Below are 19,426 nucleotides of genomic sequence, written 5' to 3'. Positions count from 1 at the left end.
TAATTTCATGGGGACAACTGGCCAAGCTGGTGTGATCTGGTCTCCCAGCCAATCCAACTGACATATACCCAAAACCCCTCTAAAACCATTCAAATAGACCAGCCAAATCAGCTTACCCAGGCTTGGTGATAATCAGCTAAATTAGGCTAGGTTTCAAGCATAATGTATGCTTGAAAGCTCCAGTCTCCATTAATTGTAATGGCATGGTCAAAAAACAAAATCACTGGTACCTACCTTTTTCCTGGGGGTCTTACTAGGGAAACGAATGTTGGTGTAACTTCCGCTGAAAGTCATTCTGGCTCCTGCTGCAGTCTTTATAGACCTTTACAGCTGGTATTAAGATACGATTTGAGTTATCCAATCAAAAATGTCAGTGCTAAATATAGTTGTGAATGGATCACAAAAGACTCATATTGAGGTAGTCAAATAAGCAGCACCCCTCACCTGTCAATCAAATGCTGCACTGAACAAGGTTTTTAAACTTTGCCAGTTACATGTGGATTTAAAATGTAAAGTCCATCTGATTGGACAATTTGAAAAATTACATATCCAAGCACGAGAACTTCACAGATCTTCTTCAATGTGCCTGATATCAACATGCAAGGACATAAATGACAAGCACACACCCGAGGCTCAGCTAAAACAGGTACTCCAATAAAATAACGGAGAAATCTGGAGAATCCGGAGAATCTAAACCTCTTAAACTCCATGAGCAGGCACTATATGGCAAGCCGGATTACCACTTAAAACACTGAAGTCCCTGGATGCATAAGTTAGGCATATGTGGTATCATTTGAAAGCTTAGAATCGGAGAACCCCATCACTTTTGCATTTAGTTACATATAATAACAAAATAAGGCCTGAAAATATTTGTGTCTCAAATTGGCCCCATCTAGAAACATTGAGTTTTAAATTAGAAATTTTTTTAATTGAAATTTTTAAATGAATACAAAAGTCCTTCATATAGCACTTAAATAGTTGTCATATATCAAATGAAAGCAGAAAGGTAACTGTACAGTATATTGTGTTGCCATAATATCACAATTTCAAAAATATCACAAAGTGAAATTTTATTTTGGTTAGGCATAGAATGCAAATGTCTTTTTCTGTGCTGACCACTGATCTGTAAACCCCAAATAGCCTCAAACTTTAAATCAAATCTTACCTTGGGTTGATAGCTTTAAAATGAGTTAAAGCAATAACTTTTTTACTTGTTTGTTAGTTTTTTGTTATATTTTTAACAAAATATGTCCAGTAGAAAAAGTAAGAAAAACTAATTTTCAGCAAAATAGGTTCCCATCCCCATATAAAAGATTAAATGTTATACATCATTGTAAAGCTATGTGTTAGAGCACCACCTACATTTTAGATCAGTATTAATGCCATAAAAGGTGATAGAGTAAAAGAAAAAAATAATTCTAGTACTTGCTGCCATCCGCCAACATAGAACTGAAGTGGTATGATTTTAAACTTTAGACACAATTTTTTATTTTTTATTTAAATATTATTTTTATCATAAAATTGTAAACATATACAATGTCATATATTAATTATTGCAATAATTTATTAAAATATAGAGGTATCTTTAAAATGAGATTTTTAAGAAATTAGTCCAATATGTGAACAGAGAGCTTTTAATTTTGAGTGTGAATAATTTCGAGTAGAAGAGGTTAATATTGCATTTGTGGTTAGATTAGCTTTCAAATGCATATATGAGAAACACTAAGTGATAGTGATTGATGTGTATTGTCTTAAAATCAGACCCTCTTTTCAAAATCCCAACACACCTAGATGTATAAATGGATGACCATCACTGCAACTAAAGAACGAATGGACATGTGCCGCAACGATAACTTGTTAATGGAAGTAATGCCCACATTTTGCAAAAAGCATCACAGGACGTAGGAGGATGGTGGATATTCTTTAAAATTTCTTCTTTTGTGTTCTACAGAAGAAAGTAAGTCAGGGTGAATAAATGATGAATTTTCATTTTTGGGTGAACTATTCTTTTAAGCTGTTTTTAATTAAGACATTATGTTTCCTAGAGACAGAGGGAAGTGGGCTAATATTTCCATATACATGTGATTTAGGAGGTGTTAGCCATCTGGATTTATTTTGCTGTTCCTTTGTGCCTTGAGAGCGATACGGAATATGAGCATCTCTGCAGTTAAAGTGTGGGTAGGCAGGATAATGTCTATGAGAACATTTTATTGCATCAATCACTAGATGGGTTTACAGCCTTGGGTTTTTGAAATCTCGCCCTACAAATGGAGGTAATCCTATGGGGGCAATGGTGTTTTCAATAACTCTTCAATGAGTAGGAGCAGAGTTGGGGAGTAACTGACATTAAGTAGCGGCACTACTTCATAATGTGACTGTAATTAAGATTTGTTTATTTTTTAAACAGTGGCTTTTCCACTACAAAATAATTTTTCCAATGAGAAGTAATGTAGCATGACCTGTAAATGTATCTGTTCAAGGTTGATGCTGTTACCCAATTTGAGATAATATGGAGGGAAATATACTGAATAAATAAAAATTATGTCATTGAATTGTGAATTGAAATATAAAAAAAATTATTGCCTTAAAGGTACAGTTCACTCAAGGATCTAACCCTTTAGAGTGGCTTTCCCCAGAAGAAGGAAAGCTGCGACTGCAGCGTTTCCATTGTCATATTCTTGCAATGCCATCCACAAACATGGCCTCAGTGTGATCGCTGCCCTGACACGTGAGGTAGCGCCTGTGGCCGTCGGGAGCAGAGATAATGACCGCATCCAGGAATCACACAAAGACTGAAAGGCATCTTTATAAAGACGCATCTTTAAAAAGATGTTCAACGTCTGTGTGTGCTCTAATAGAGAAAATATACTGTACACTTTAGCAGGAATATACACTCTTTTAGTGCTGTCGAAGCGCCCAGGGGCGAAATCTGCACTCGTCGTGCAGAAGGAGAGAAAGCCGCAGGAAATGCGCCGTATATCCAACAGCATACGCTTCTTAAGAGGTGAATGGAACAGCAGTAGTATTCAGCTCGCCGATGGTACAACTGCTCAGCTCCAAAGAAAAATCTGAATGGAGTGGGCATTCCAGCTCCTTTTATACCGTATGTCCGGGGGAGTGGCATGCAAATTCCACTCGCCAATTCTAATTGGCCTTTTCTCAAAGAATGGGAGGTGTTCGGGGCTCTCAAGAGTGACTACTAGTGTCACTACATCGACACAATTTTGAGTGACAGAAGGGGAACTACGTTTTCACTAGAGTAGCTTGACTGTAGTTAACCTACTTAAAAAGTTAACAAAGTACAAAAGTGAATAAAAAAACAACAACATATTAATTTGTTTATATGCTGTGCTGTAGGTTCTGTCCCCGCTGTCTGATTCTATCCTGGCAGAGAAGACAGTGAGGGTTGTGGATGATAGAGTGACCATCACTGAACTGGGGCTGCAGTTGGTCAGTGGCCTCACGCTCAGCCTGCAGCTCAGCACAGGGAGCAACCGAGCCATCAGCGCCATGGCAACCACACAGGAAGTGCTCAGCAATCCTAAACAGGTAATTTAACTTAAACTTATATTTATGTAGGTATTTACAATAAATATTTTGATAAGTTTCATAATGCCCCACCAGCCAACCATTTACATTTGGCAGACGTTTTTATCCAAAGCGACTTAGAGTGCCCTAATTACAGGGACAATACCCCCCTGGAGCAACCTGGAGTTAAGTGCCTTGCTCAAGGACACAATGGTGGTGGCTGTGGGGATCGAACCTACAACCTTCTGCTAACCAGTTTAGTGCTTTAGCCCACTACGCCACAACCACTCCTTAATGTTTGGTCGTCAAACATCTGGGAACATGTCATTAGTCAATGTGAAACTACCCCTGTGGTTACTTTGCTTGGACACCTGTGTGAAGTCTTGAACTGACTTTCCCCTTGAGTTCAGATGGTTAAAAGTAATTTCAAAATAACTCAGAAAAGTTTGTTCTGAGAAAAGGTCTAGTATAGATTTTTAAGTGTGGCTTAAATGTACAAATAAGTTTTGGGGCCATTGTACTACCACAGATATTCCAAACCCCTTTTTGTTCTTCTTCTTATGAATAATTAAAACCGGATAAGGTAAAGCACAGTCATGTCCAACTGCAGAACCTTTGCCCCTTCATTTTGCACAGGTATAATATGATTTATGAATCATTAATCCCAAATATCCTATAGGAGTAAATAGCCATTTTAGTTTCATCTCTGCCCTTTATTAAATTTGTAAAGCATTTTAGATTATTATTTTGCATTTGATTTTCTCCATTTTATGAATTTGTGCTATTACATGATGGTGAAAGTTAGGTAACACTGTAGTCTGTTACTGCAATAAGCAAATGGTTCCTTGGCTTACTTATCTTTTTGGCATATTCTTTATTAGTTTATATTAATGATAAATCAGTTATCATAATTGAATAATCTATAAAAAAGAAATAAATTATTGAATACCATATTTTGTCTTGTGATTTGAGCATTTAATCGCATGATTCAGTCATTTAGTGCTTTTGAATTGCCCTAATTAATCACCAACCTTTAGTCTTTAAGAAAAGACTTGAAGCCTCTGGTGTGCATTTCTCTGCAACTCCTTTCATCATAATGCACCATTTCGTGCATCAACTAGCTATCCATTCATATTACGACACCTTTGAAAAACTCACATGCAATTATTTTCTATAACAGGCTATTTAGAATGCTTTTTTATTCATTGGCCATTTGTTTGACAAAGTGTGATGTATACCCCCAGGGATTAAGGCAACTATGGTTGCCCATGGTTACCACTGTCATAGTTAATTATGGCATTGCTACTGGGCTCAGAGGAGGTGGTAAATGTGAACTGCCTCAGTACCTGGACTCAATGTAATTATCTTGTAGTTGACATAGTATTGACAAACCTCAATTTAGCCGCAGCTCTGTGCTTTTAGTCCAATTCTTAAAGCAAGACATGTGCGTGTTTATATATTTCAGAGGACTTATAACAGGCTGTAAATCCAGAGTACCAGAAATGTTTTTTACACAAAAGCGGAACATGAGCTTAAAGCAAGTTAGCAGGATGCTGCTGGATTCAAAAGAAGACTTGCCAGTCTTACACCGTGTCCTAACTACACGCGACGCGATAAAATTCCAGCGACAGCAAGTGTGTCTGTCCACACTAGACGCGACGCGACTGTGAGACGCCACACGTCAATCAAAAATCACAGCCATTCAGAACAGCGTGTGGGCGGAGTCTCTCTGTGAAAGCGCACTGCTGGCCCGCACTCGCATTGGAAATGGTGTGCACAGCTCGGACTACTGTCATTGTCATTGCGACTCCCCACCCTGCCTGTATTTCAGTAGATTGTCTGGAATGACACCCCTGGATACAGGGACACAAATCGTCATGCCTATTCACTCTACTTTACATTGAAAATAAAGCGGAATTTGTTTTACACAGGTTGATGCATCATTAGTAACCTACTATAGCTAAATGCTTCATTCATTCATTCATTCACTGTAGATGAAAGTCTAAACTTAACTTACCATGTGTATTCAATGCTTTAGCTATACTTCTCCAGACGGAATCCTTTTTCCTGATGTCTTTGTGGGATTTATCGTAGAGAATTGAATGCCTTTGAACTTCGACAATCAGTTCCTTGTCGTCCATGTTTGATGATTAAATATTCATGACACGCAGAACTTCCATCCAATGAGATCTCTGTGTGGGCGGATCTGTCAGCCGCGACGTCGCAGAAATAGGAACCATTTCTAAATTAGAAACTTCGCGTGTCGCCGTCGCGTCTGGTTAGGACAAAAACGCTGATTAACATGGAAAAGATACCTTTTATCGCGTGTCGCGGCGTCGCGTCGCGTGTAGTTAGGACACGGTGTTACAGTTGCCACTGAAACAGGACGAGACCAAATGCCAGCATAGAAAATGTGATGTGAAAGAAATAAAAATAAAGGCAATTTAACCAATATTATTTACTTAAATGATAATGACACTTTAATGAAAAAAAAATGACTTATTCATGTTTCTTGAAAGTTAGTTCTACTTGATGACACCAGTACATGGGTCATTTTGTGAAACCTTTGCTTCATATAGGTATTAACCTCATCCAGGTGATATATAAAATTTTTGTAAATTTGTATACATTGTATAAGATAATGTTTTCAAGTGCTAATGAATCACATTTTTCCATCTTAAGCTAAATCAATGCATTTTAATATATGTTGCAGAACAATTTGCCTTATTTTCCCTAGAAGGGTATCGGGTGGATGAAAATGGGTTAACAGTTTAATTTGACATTGCAAGCCTTGTGCTTAAGGTCCTTAATTTGCAAGCTGCTTATTAGAAAGATATTGTAATGCTGATATATCCACTTTTCATACACATTTTTCATAATCAAAATCATAGTAACAGGGTTGACATTTTAAGAGCCGCTTCTGACAAACATAACATAAGATAAATTGATAAAAGAGCAGACTTTCACTTCTTGAAAGAATGATGATGTCATTACAACAACGTTTGATTTATGAACTAGTCCAATTCTTTAAAAGGTGGGGGATAGATGCTACCAGGGTTGACGCATCAACTGTGTACATTTAAACTGTGGACAAGTCTATAAAAAGACACATTATGTCGACTAAAATATACAAATAGAGATTACTAAGACAAAATGTTAGCATATACTGTATGTCCATATACTGCATTTCATTTTCATCACAATGTGCAAATTTGCTAATACTCAAGAATACGTTGGAAACAAAAGGTGAGAGCAGGACAAAAAACAAATGTTAAAATAAAATAAAGTTAGAAAAATGTCTGTTAGTTGTCATAATGTATTCATTGTTATATAAATGTTTTACACACACTGTATGTTTATAATGGGGAAAAAGGCCCTATGTCTTGTTTAATGACCCATATCCATACTTTCACAACTTTCAATGTCTAGAAATTACATTTGTTGGTTTCTTACCACTTAAAACCAAAAGAGACTTTCAAAAATGCTGGCTATCAGAAAGGTGAATTTTTTATTTTTTTTAAATCAGATACTCTACCAAAGAATCAGTTTAAAACAGAATAAACGCAAGTCCCAAATAAACACATTGCATTTATAAATGTAGCTGGTTCAATCCATTCGGAGCTTATCGTTGGCTTTTAAATTATTACAGACCTTATCATAACTCTTTCCCTCATTTGCCTTCTCAATGCAAGATTAGAGTGCTCTGGGAGATTCCTCTTCCTGTAGAAGGATATGTAGCATGTTATTTGTGGACAGCGAGCATAGATGTCTTGGTAAGTAAAGAGCTTAAGATGCTTGTGTGTTGCAAATCCCTATATGCATCCTCATATCCATAATGGGACTGTGTTATCTCCTTAAATATTTTAATCTGACTTCTTCTGACCAATTAAATACCACACCGATCTCATGGCCTATATTAAAGGTTTGTTATTAAAGTATATTAGTAAAGTCACATGCAGCCACCTCAATATGAGTGGACTAACTATTTGTCTACTGCAGTGCTTCTCAAACTTTTCAGACCAAGTACCACCTTCGACCAAATCAGAACATTAAAGTACCACCTAGTCACCACCAATGTTCACTCAGTTCACACATTTGGCAAATATAAATTTTTGAGCATAGTTTTGAGGATTGTGAGCAACATACACAATACTCTATTTGATTAAAATAAATATTCCTGTTGTTCACACAATCAGCAAGATTGTGTTTCTAAAATACACACATACAATATTAACATTTAGAAGTTTTGCAATCCAGTTAAAACAAACTACTACCTAATATATATTTAGGAATTTGAAGCCTAGGCATTGATAGACCATGTTTTTCATCTCAGCCCCCCAACAATGATGCATTTAGCGTCAATCTTGAAAATATGTGATAATGTGCATGTGATCTATGAAAGCAGCGGCTGCAGTAAGCTATCTAAGGCTAATTTACTATGAATCATTACCAGTTAACTTTAACTTTATTATCAAACTTTTTTTATCCTTCCCTCTAGTCATAGGTGACATAGTGGCAATGTTTGTCACATAGCTCTGCCTTGCGCACAGCTGTCAGACGCGCACTCCATTTCTCTGTTTTTCAATCTTTCAGTGAAATAAAAAACTAAATACAGCCAAATACATCCCAGTGTCTTTAAGTCAAAAGCGCTATTTAAGATCACCTGAAATAAAGCTCACAGTCTTTAAGGAAGTCTGAGAATGTATAAATTAAAAGAATGATGCCTCGATCGCATCAGTTTTGCCATTCATCAGTTTTGCTGCTGATGAGAATGTTACCTATTCACATCCCACACTGCCTATGGAAAAAAGAAGAAAAAAGTGCCTTATACATGACTCTTATAGATGTACATGTAGGAAATGTGTTAGTATAAATGTACATGGTACAGATTAAAGTGCCGCAATTCTCCACCATTATATGTAGGAACTAGTGTGAGCTAGGAATTAAATTAAACTGTCCTTATTCTACATTATTATGTAAGGAATTTTATTATGGAATTAGTCACATTTGACAACCATTTTAAATGAGATAAATGACAAATAACTAGATTATTTGTCTGAATAAAATTCTCCACCATTAAAATCGTAATACAACATCTCGTTGTATCCGCTCACAATTTCTATTGTAAGGAGTTAGCTTTAATAAGAGAATTATGATTAATTCATTTATTGGAGTAATATTGTTCTAATGGCTTATTGAAAATAATATTACACATATTTCGGTACAGCTTTGAAGCTAAATCTTTTAAAAACAGGGATGAGATTATTTATCAAAATATACCACAGTCAAATTATCTTTGGATACAGACAAACTTTACTGCTATTCTAAACTTAAACTAATCTAACTCATACAACATGAAACAGGTTGGTGAGTAAAGTGACAGAATGATCAATACAGTGAAAATGTACTTTATGGATTCTGTTGACAATGACTTAAGAACCATTTATCCTTCTTTAAGTCTAAATCGATTTGCAATTTATCTAATTCACCAGCACTTTCAGCTGAAGTCTGGAGATGTACTTGCGTGTCGTTGCGTTTCCTTGCGTTGCGTTTCATTGTGATGCTTGGTTCTTTGACGTTTGAAGAAAGTTTGTTCCGTCAATGTCTTGGACTGTTATGATCATGGATAGTTATTGTCTGGATGAAGTAAGGCCTTCTGCAAGGGGGACTCACGACTCCCGTTGGGTGTCTGAACCATAGAACAGAGAGTGAGAGGCTTCCTCGGGACTTTGTCCTGAGTTTTTCTTTGACTCTGTATGGCACGGAGGATCTGGAAGAAGCAAGAGAGTCGAAGAGAGGAGACCAAGCAACGGTTCCAAGAGAATGTTGCAAGATAGAAGAGGCAGCAGAGAGGAGGAAGAGAGCATTCTTCCTGTTTTGGAGACATTTGAACTGAAATTGGCCACACCCCAAAGTGTCAGAAGTGACTTTTTAGAATCACATGGTGAACTGGCCCGTCCTTTCCTTTGTGTGAAGAATCTTGGGACTTCCCGCTTAAAAATAGTGCATGTTTAATCATGAACTTTTATATCTTGAAAACGGTGCAAGCGACATGACTTTCTTTGTCATCAACATTCTCCACATAAACAAGCAAGCATTTACATACTAAACATGACATTATTTCATGAATATTATAAATGTAAGTAACAAAACAGTGATAACAATTCATATATAACAGTGATAACAATTCATAGAGTCATTTTCAGAATTATCTAGCAAGGCTAGAATTGTGTACATTGTGTTTAAATGCATTCAGTAAATTTTAGAGGGTTAAATCAGCGAAGTCAACGTTCATGGATTCCTTTTTGCTGCTGTTTGCAGAATACTGAGGATCTCATGACTAATTATCATCCAGAATAAAGAGTCATAGAATTGGCATTGTTTTGTTCATTGTAATTCAGGAGGATCTCTCAAGGGAAGCTGGTTCACTCTGTCCTTTATGTCTTGTGACCTCTGCACTCAGGGGCCTCTTTGCAGAGATGGTCACAATAGCAGTGTCAGGCCTGAACCATTAAATGTGGGGGTATTTCCTCAGAAGCATCTGAAGTCACGTGCTATCTGGACAAGTCTCTTTTGTTAGTTTTATTGGTCAGTTCTGTCATTACAAACCCTAGTTTGATATTAAGCAGGCATGGGAGAGACGGTCTCCTTCAGCAATTTAGGTACCATGGATTCGTTTTTCGACTCTCTAATTGTTATGATGGGTGTTGAAGCAGGACAAGACGGACAAGAGGTGCGGATCCAAATGCGGTTTTATTGGGATAAACACATAAGAAATCAAAGGTAAACACAAATGAAAGTCCACGACGGGAAAACAGGAAACTAAAACACAATGAAACAGATTAAACACGAGGAAACAAAACTCAAACAAAACTAAGAACTCGGGTAAGGGACACAGACCAGGCTAGACGACATTCAAGAAACGAACAACAATCGACAGAGACTACACAAAGAACCGGGTGTAAATACACAGACAAAGTGGAGACTGAACGAGACACAGGTGGAAACAATGATGAGTGCAGGCAGTGAGGGAGGCCGGGAATTGTGGGAAATGTAGTTTAACACACGGACAGTGAGACTCAGGGCGGACAACAGGGAAAACGTGACATGGACCGGGATCGGTGACGGTTGAGATGAAAAATACGGAGCGGACAACAAGGAAACGTGAAATAATCGTGATAGTGAAACCGAGAACAAAGGGCAGACAACACGGGAACGTAACATAACCCCCCCCTAAAAGGACCGGATTCCAGACGGTCCTACCGCAAACAGAAACCCCACAAAGAAGAACAAAAACAAAAGATCCAAGGAGTGAGGGGGTAGACCCGGGGGAACACAGACAGAGAAAAGGGAGCACAAGGGGCACGGAGACAGACCAAGAAGGCACAAGGGACACGGACACAGACCAAGGGGGCACAAGGGGCAATTAGGCAGTCCATGGGGGCACAAAGGGAAATGAGAGAGACCACGGGGGCACAAAGGGGCAATTAGGCAGTCCATGGGGGCACAAGGGGCAATTAGGCAGTCTACGGGGGCACAAGGGGCAATTAGGCAGTCCATGGGGGCACAAGGGTAATTAGGCAGTCCACCGGGGCACCAAGGGACAGGTTTAGGAGGCCAGGGAGGTATCGACCGGGCAGGGACAGGTTTAGGTGGTCTGGGAGGTGTTGACCGGGCCTGGACAGGTTTAGATGGCCCGGGGGCTGGCCATAAGGCAAGGGCCGGTTCAGGGGGCCTGGGAGGAGGCCACAGGACAGAGGCCGGATTTGGTGGCCTGGGAGATGGCCGTGGGCCGGTTCAGGGGACCTGGGAGGTGGCCACGGGACAGAGGCCGGTTTAGGTGGCCTAGGAGATGGCCGTGGGGCAAGGACCGGTTCAGGGGGCCTGGGAGGAGGAGTGGCCACTGGGGAGGCCGGCGGAGCCGCGTGAGGCGGAGCCAAGGAGGACCTCTGAGGCGGAGCCGAGGAAGGTTCAGGAGGTGGAGCCGAGGAAGGCTCATGAGATGGAGCTGAGGGCGGTGGCGCCGTAGGCAGCTCTAGAGGCGGAGGCCTGGAAGGCTCTGGAGGCGGAGCCAAGGGAGGCTCAGGAGATGGAGCCGTAGGAGGCTCAGGGGGCGGAGCCGTAGGAGGCTCGAGAGGCGGAGCCGTAGAAGGCTCGAGGGGCGGAGCTCTAGTAGGCTCTGGAGTATCTGGGAGCAGGGCCGTAGGAGGCTCTGGGGGCGGAGCCGTAGGAGGCTCAGAAGGCGGAGCCGTAGGAGGCTCGGGAGTCTCTGGGAGAGGAGCCGTAGCAGGCTCGAGAGGTGGAGCCGTAGGATGCTCGAGAGGCGGAGCCGTAGGAGGCTCGAGAGGCGGAGCCGTAGGAGGCTCTGGAGTCTCTGGGAGCAGAGCCGTAGGAGGCTCGGGAGGTGGAGCCGTAGGAGGCTCTGGAGGGGGAGCCGTAGGAGACCTGGAAGGCTCGGGAGGCGGAGCTGTAGGAGGCTCGGGAGGCGGAGCCGTAGGAGGCTCGGGAGGCGGAGCCGTAGGAGGCTCGGGAGGCGGAGCCGTAGGAGGCTCGGGAGGCGGAGCCGTAGGAGGCTCGGGAAACGGAGCCGTGGAAGACTCGAGAGGCTCTGGAGGCGGAGCCCTGGAAGGCTCGAGAGGCGGAGCCCTGGAAGGCTCAAGAGGCTCGAGAGGCGGAGCCCTGGAAGGCTCAAGAGGCTCGAGGGGCGGAGCCCTGGAAGGCTCGAGAGACTTGAGAGGCGGGGCCCTGGAAGACTCGAGTGAATTGAGGGGCGGTGCCCTGGGAGGCTCGAGGGACTTGAGGGGCGGAGCCCTAGAAGGCTCGAGAGGCTTGAGAGGCGGAGCCCTGGAAGGCTCGAGAGGCTTGAGAGGCGGAGCCCTGGAAGGCTCGAGAGGCTTGAGGGACGGAGCCCTGGAAGGCTCGAGAGACTTGAGAGGCGGAGCCCTGGAAGGCTCGAGAGGCTTGAGAGGTGGAGCTTTGGAAAGCTTGGAAGGCGGAGCTCTGGAAAGCTCGGAAGGCGGAGCTCTGGAAAGCTCGGGAATCTCGGAAGGCGGCGCTCTGGGACGCTCGGGGAACTCGGAAGGCGGCGCTCTGGGACGCTCGGGGAACTCGGAAGGCGGCGCTCTGGAAAGCTCGGGAAACTCGGAAGGCGGAGCTCTGGAAAGCTCGGAAGGCGGAGCTCTGGAAAGCTCGGAAGGCGGAGCTCTGGAAAGCTCGGGAATCTCGGAAGGCGGAGCTTTGGAAAGCTCGGGGAACTCGGAAGGCGGAGCTCTGGACAGCTCGGAAGGCGGAGCTCTGGAAAGCTCAGAGGGCGGAGCTCTGGAAAGCTCGGAGGGCGGAGCTCTGGAAAGCTCGGAAATCTCGGAAGGCGGAGCTCTGGTAAGCTCGGGGGGTGCTGGCTCTCGGATGGTCGTGGCTACTGGCGCTGGCTCTTGGACGGTCATGGCTACTGGCGCTGGCTCTTGGACGGTCATGGCTACTGGCGCAGGCTCTTGGACGGTCAGGGCTACTGGCGCTGGCTCTTGGACGGTCAGGGCTACTGGCGCTGGCTCTTGGACGGTCAGGGCTACTGGCGCTGGCTCTTGGACGGTCATGGCTACTGGCGCTGGTACGGTCAAGACCACAGGCGCTGGCTCAGGGACGGTCGAGTCTGCAAGCGCTGGCTCATGGACGGACGAGGCTGCAGGCGCTGGTTCAGGGACGGTCGAGGCTGCAGGCGCTGGCTCATGGACGGACGAGGCTACAGGCGCTGGTTCAGGGACGGTCGAGGCTACAGGCGCTGGCTCAGGAACGGTCGAGGCTACAGGCGCTGGCTCACGGACATCTGAGGCTACAGGCACTGGCTCAGGGATGGTAGAGGCTACAGCCGCTGGCTCACGGACATCTGAGGCTACAGGCACTGGCTCAGGGACGGTAGAGACTACAGGCACTGGCTCATTGACATGCGTGGGCTCTGGCTCGCGCATCGTGGCTGACGAGGACTCAGGCTCGCTCAAAGTGACATGCGTGGGCTTGGGCTCGCTGACCGTGGCTGACGTGGGCACAGGCTCGCTCACCGGGGCAGGCGTGGGCTCTGGCTCGCAGACCGGGGCAGGCGTGTGCCGGAAGGCGGAAGCCCGTCTTCTCACCCTCCTCCGGGCTGACGAAGTGGGCCGCGCTGGCTCGTGGAAGGTGACTGGCGTGAGGGTCGGTTCGCTGACAGGTGGGGCTGGTGTTACTGGGGCCGCCGGAGGTGGTTGAAGGGACTCCACTGTGGATGGCGAGGTAGGGTCCTTTTCGGCAACGCCCACGGTTAACGGTGAGCCGCAGACCCGCAAAGTCATCTCCACGAAGCTGCAGAGAGTGTACTGCGTGCGTTGCCGGTGGCAACCGTTCCCTCAACGAGGCGCTCAGGTTGCCCCTGAAGTAGACCACCAGGGCAGAGTCCGGAAGTCTGAGACGCAAGCCAGCTTGAGGAAGTCGCCTATGTGGTTCAACGCCGGTCGGTCCCCTTGCTTAAGACAAAGTAGCCGATAGTTGGCCTGTTGGACCGCTGGATCCATTCTTTGGTCGATTGTTCTGTTATGATGGGTGTTGAAGCAGGACAAGACGGACAAGAGGTGCGGATCCAAATGCGGTTTTATTGGGATAAACACATAAGAAATCAAAGGTAAACACAAATGAAAGTCCACGATGGGAAAACAGGAAACTAAAACACAATGAAACAGATATAAACACGAGGAAACAAAACTCAAACAAAACTAAGAACTCGGGTAAGGGACACAGACCAGGCTAGACGACATTCAAGAAACGAACAACAATCGACAGAGACTACACAAAGAACCGGGGTTTAAATACACAGACAAAGTGGAGACTGAACGAGACACAGGTGGAAACAATGATGAGTGCAGGCAGTGAGGGAGGCCGGGAATTGTGGGAAATGTAGTTTAACACACGGACAGTGAGACTCAGGGCGGACAACAGGGAAAACGTGACATGGACCGGGATCGGTGACGGGTGAGATGAAAAATACGGAGCGGACAACAAGGAAACGTGAAATAATCGTGATAGTGAAACAGAGAACAAAGGGCAGACAACACAGGAACGTAACACTAATGGCTCAGTGGGGGATCTCTCTGATCTGTGGAATGTGTTGTTGTGTTCATTTGATGGCTTTGTTCATGGATAATCATACATACATTAGAAACAAAACATGGAAAACATTTGAATAAAATATATATTATTATTATTTTTAATGTTAATATCCCGGGTCATGCTGAAGCTGAGGGCACTCTGCATACCACTGGTGGTAAAACAATTGGTCTACTGCCTACATAGCCAGCTCCTTACATAGATGACATCCTTCCTATGTACATACTGTGGATAGCATAATAAGAAACCTCATAAGTGAACATTGTTTTCAGACAGCTCTTTCAAACACTCGACTCATCTGTCATTGATCAAACAAACAGGTAGTCCCGCCCCAAAGTCACACCATTGGTTGAGTCAGTATAGTTGAGTAGGGCTAGACCAGGTAGCCAAATACACACAGTGTTAACATTTTACATTTACATTTTAGGAGGAAATTAACCTTAACCTTGGATTGAAAAGTTACACACTTCAGCTTTAACTTTTTGCCACACTAGCAGGTTAGTTGAGAAAATCTACTAGCCACAAATATTTCCAACTGGCCCTGAAACTTTATTTCACATTATTTTTTATTAAACAAAAATGTGACATTGTCTTTGTTTCAGTGAAACTGCACCTGCCACAAAAACATGAAAACATTTAGTGTTTTGTAGACTATCCCTTGTTGTGGCAGAAACAGTCATATGTCTCCTGTTTTTCTTTTTGTGCTCTGTAGGAAGCACTGATCAGTGCTTGGCTGCAGTTCAGTGATGGCTCCATGGCTCCTCTGGACCTGTACAACCCTGAGCACTTTCTTCTGACAGCTACCTCTTTGGATGAGGAGGTGGTGTCTGTTCGGCAGGATGCAGGTGGCTGGTGGCCGGTCATTTCTGCAAGGGCTGAAGGTCAAGGTTTGCTGGTGCATGTCGAGATGACTGTATCTGAAGTGTGTCTAAAGTTTAAACGCCGGAGCGTCCTGGCTGCTGGAAACTGCAACATCCGTGTGAAGTTTGGTCGCAATGAAAGCACACTGAGGCCAGGCGGCGGCGACTATGGCCAGGATAGACAGAACAAGGACAACAGACCAGGTGATCGTAGACAGAACCCCTCTCTGCCAGATAGGACTGGAATGGACAACCATTACTATGGGAGCTCCATCTCAGGCATGGAGGATGGAATTATGAGGCGAATCACCACTACAACCAAAACGGCAATCATCAGGAGACCAGGTGGGGACAAGTTGTCAGATGATGGGAGCCAGGTGCCTGGAATTCCCATTGACTTCTCAGACATTCCTGCACAAGTGGACCTCCCTCGAGGTGACAGTATGGATGAGGATGACCTAATTCAAATGCCTCATGGACTTACAGACCTTGAAATTGGGATGTATGCTTTGTTAGGTGTCTTCTGCTTGGCCATTCTGGTTTTCCTTATCAATTGTATCTCATACACCCTCAAGTATCGACACAAGGAGATGTCAATCGAGGGCCAGGAGAGCATGCACCATGCCCATGACTGGGTTTGGCTGGGAAACGATGCAGAAATTTTGGAGAGCAACATTAATTTGTCACCACAGACCGATGAGAATATTACCATTATGGACTCCAGCTTAGGAGGACTAGAAGAAGGTAGCCACCTTCTTAACGGTGGATCTTCACAGAAGAACGTTCAAGGCCAGGTACATCGAGGAGCTGACAGCACTACAGTCTGCACAGGGAAGGACAGTAAAGGTAATTCGCCAACAACCAAAAGGAAACGTGTTAAGTTTACCACATTTACCTCCATCCCAGTGGAAAGTGTTAGTCCTGTTAAGGAAAATCTGGGGGCAGATCCTGACGATGACATTAAGTGGGTATGTCAGGATGTTGAGGTAAGCGAATCCAAGGAACTGCGAAACTACATGGAGCGGCTAAACGACAGTGCTTTAAAAGAGATTGCATAGTCTATTCAATGTGTACAAACTGAACTCACCCTTATGCCTTTGTAACAGAGATGAGTACTAGACAGGGAACAATAATTACGTAAACCTTAATGAACACAACACTTAATGATCAGCCATTACATGACAAAGGATTTCTATCGTTCTTTTGGTTTGACTTGCCAACTGTAAAGAACAATGATCTGATGCATAACAGGAGAAATGGAAACAAAAAACAAACAACAAAATATTACATTTTAACTAAATGAATCCAGAAGAGGTTTTTTTTTCTTGTATGTTCATTTATATTATGTTTTCTATTCTCTTTTTTTCATGATTTTATTTTGGCACCTTTTGTAGGTAAAAAACAAAACAGTATTTCCAGGCCAATGCTCTGCACTCATTTATGAGGCTACATAACTGTAAGCAGATAGTGACAATGTAGAATAAGGATTGTAATATTAATGAATATTGAATCATTGTAAATAAAGTGCACATAGAATGGTTTGGAACTGATGCCTTATGAGTTTTATTTGTGTTTCTTTAAGCTGTGCTAACCAGATTTCCTGATTTCACTTAGTTTGACTGCTATAAATACATGAAAATTATGTGATTGTGGCATAATTTTTGCAAAATCATAATAAATTATTCTACATGTAAACTCAGCAAAAAAATAAATGTCCTTTTTTTCAGGACAGTGTATTTTACAGATAATTTTGTAAAAATCCAAATAACTTTACAGATCTTTATTTTAAAGGGTTTAAACAATGTTTTCCATGCTTGTTCAATGAACCATAAACATTTAATGTACATGCACCTGTGGAACAGTCATTAAGACACTAACAGCTTAAAGACGGTTGGCAATTAAGGTCACATTTATAAAAATGTAGGACATTAAACAGACCTTTCTACTGACTCTGAAAAACACCAAAAGAAAGATGCCCAGGGTCTCTGCTCATCTGTGTGAACGTGCCTTAGGCATGCTGCATGGAGGCATGAGGACTGCAGATGTGGCCAGGGCAATAAATTGCAATGTCCGTACTGTACAGGACCTGTACACCTGTACAGGATCGGTACATCCAAATATCACACCTGCGGGACAGGTACATGATGGCAACATCAACTGTCTGAGTTACTCCAGGAATGCACAATCCCTCCATCAGTGCTCAGACTGTCTGCAATAGGCTGAGAGAGGCTGGACTGAGGGATTGTAGGCCTGTTGTAAGGTCCTTACCAGACCTCACTGGCAACGGTGTCACCTATGGGCACAAACCCACGTTCGCTGGACCAGACAGGACTGGCAAAAAGTGCTCTTCACTGACGAGTCACGGTTTTGTCTCACTAGGGGTGATGGTCGGACCCATGTTTATCGTCGAAGGAATGAGCCTTACACCGAGGCCTGTACTCTGGAGTGGGATCGATTTGGAGGTGGAGGGTCCGTCATGGTCTGGGGCGGTGTGTCACAGCATCATTGGACTGAGCTCTATACTGTGCATTACAGGGAAGACATCCCCCTCCCTCATGTGGTACCCTTCCTGCAGGCTCATCCTGAAATGACCCTCCAGCATGACAGTGCCACCAGCCATACTGCTCGTTCTGTGCATGATTTTTTGCAAGACAGTAATGTCAGTGTTCTGCCATGGCCAGTGAAGAGCCTGGATCTCAATCCTATTGAGCACATCTGGGACCTATTGGATCGGAGGGTGAAGGCTAGGGCCATTCCCCCTAGAAATGTCCAGGAAATTGCAAGTGCCTTGGTGGAAGTGTAGGGTAACAACTCACAGCAAGAACTGGCAAATCTGGTGCAGTCCATGAGGAGGAGATGCACTGCAGTACTTAATGCAGCTGGTGGCCACACCAGATACTGACTGTTACTTTTGATTTAGGGACCCATTTCTGTTAGTCACATGTCTGTGAAACTTGTTCAGTTTATGTCTTAATTGTTGAATCTTTTTATGTTCATACAAATATTTACACGTGTTAAGTTTGCTGAAAATAAAAGCAGTTGAAAGTGAGAGGATGTTTCTTTTATCTCAGGGTTCAGAGGAGAAATGTCCACTGAGTGGCACTAAAAGCGAGTGAAATTTCCCCCAAAACAGATGGGGTTTTCAAGGTTAATGCTTTATCGAGTTTGAAACAAAATACCTACCAACCCTAAACCTTAATCCTAAACCTAACCGGTAGTGTCAGATAGAGCAAATGCGTGATTAAAAAGCGCAACTGCTGAAGAAGCCCTGTCATTTTATCAGGCTTCTATGACACTTTTGGCTCTCGTGTTGACTCGCGTGCTCTTCAGGACTCGTAGCTCTGTCAAAATTGCAATGCTGTATCAGTTGAGCTACCATAAATGTAATAACTCTCAAACAAGCTTGTAAATGTTGTTCATTTATGTAATGCAAACATTAAAATGTTTTGTCTGACAAGTCATGTGCTATAGCATAATGTTCAGATGTCATAAGATATCATTGTGAGTGAACAGGAAAAAAGTATGTGTGTAGAACAGATAATCTTAAGTTTTACTCTGAATATGGCAAAGAGGAATTAAAGTCGTCGTTGTTGTTTATTTAACCAGGAAACTGCTGTGATACCTACCATAAGCCATGTAAAAAATTATTTTACAAGAATGTAGGTATATTAATGTGATTATATGAGACTACGTAGATTGCATAAATAGATTCAAATCACTGTGATTCATGCTTTTTCTATAATAAGAAAACAGACATTTCTTTAATTTTTCAAACTTTTATATGAACTACATAAAAACATTAAAGCTGAATTATGTAATGTTTTCTGTGTTAAAATACTTTCTATTATCCCAGCTTAATACGCAGAGACAACTCTTAGAATGCCATTTAGGTTAATTTTACCTAAAAC

General features: G+C 43.1%; 1 protein-coding gene across 1 annotated transcript in view; it reads left to right on the top strand.

Annotated features, from left to right (window-relative positions):
- LOC127630986 (transmembrane protein 132C-like) overlaps positions 1–16,576 on the top strand; it is a 345,492-nt gene extending 328,916 nt beyond the window's left edge. Inside the window, exons 8-9 of the mRNA XM_052108916.1 lie at positions 3,358–3,549; positions 15,371–16,576. Coding sequence (XP_051964876.1) covers positions 3,358–3,549; positions 15,371–16,576 — 1,398 coding nt within the window. The remainder of the gene's footprint in view (positions 1–3,357; positions 3,550–15,370) is intronic.
- The last annotated feature ends 2,850 nt before the right edge of the window (positions 16,577–19,426 follow it).

Source organism: Xyrauchen texanus, chromosome 37 (assembly GCF_025860055.1).
Source record: "Xyrauchen texanus isolate HMW12.3.18 chromosome 37, RBS_HiC_50CHRs, whole genome shotgun sequence".
Taxonomy (NCBI): domain Eukaryota; kingdom Metazoa; phylum Chordata; class Actinopteri; order Cypriniformes; family Catostomidae; genus Xyrauchen; species Xyrauchen texanus.
This window is presented reverse-complemented; position numbering and strand designations above follow the sequence as displayed.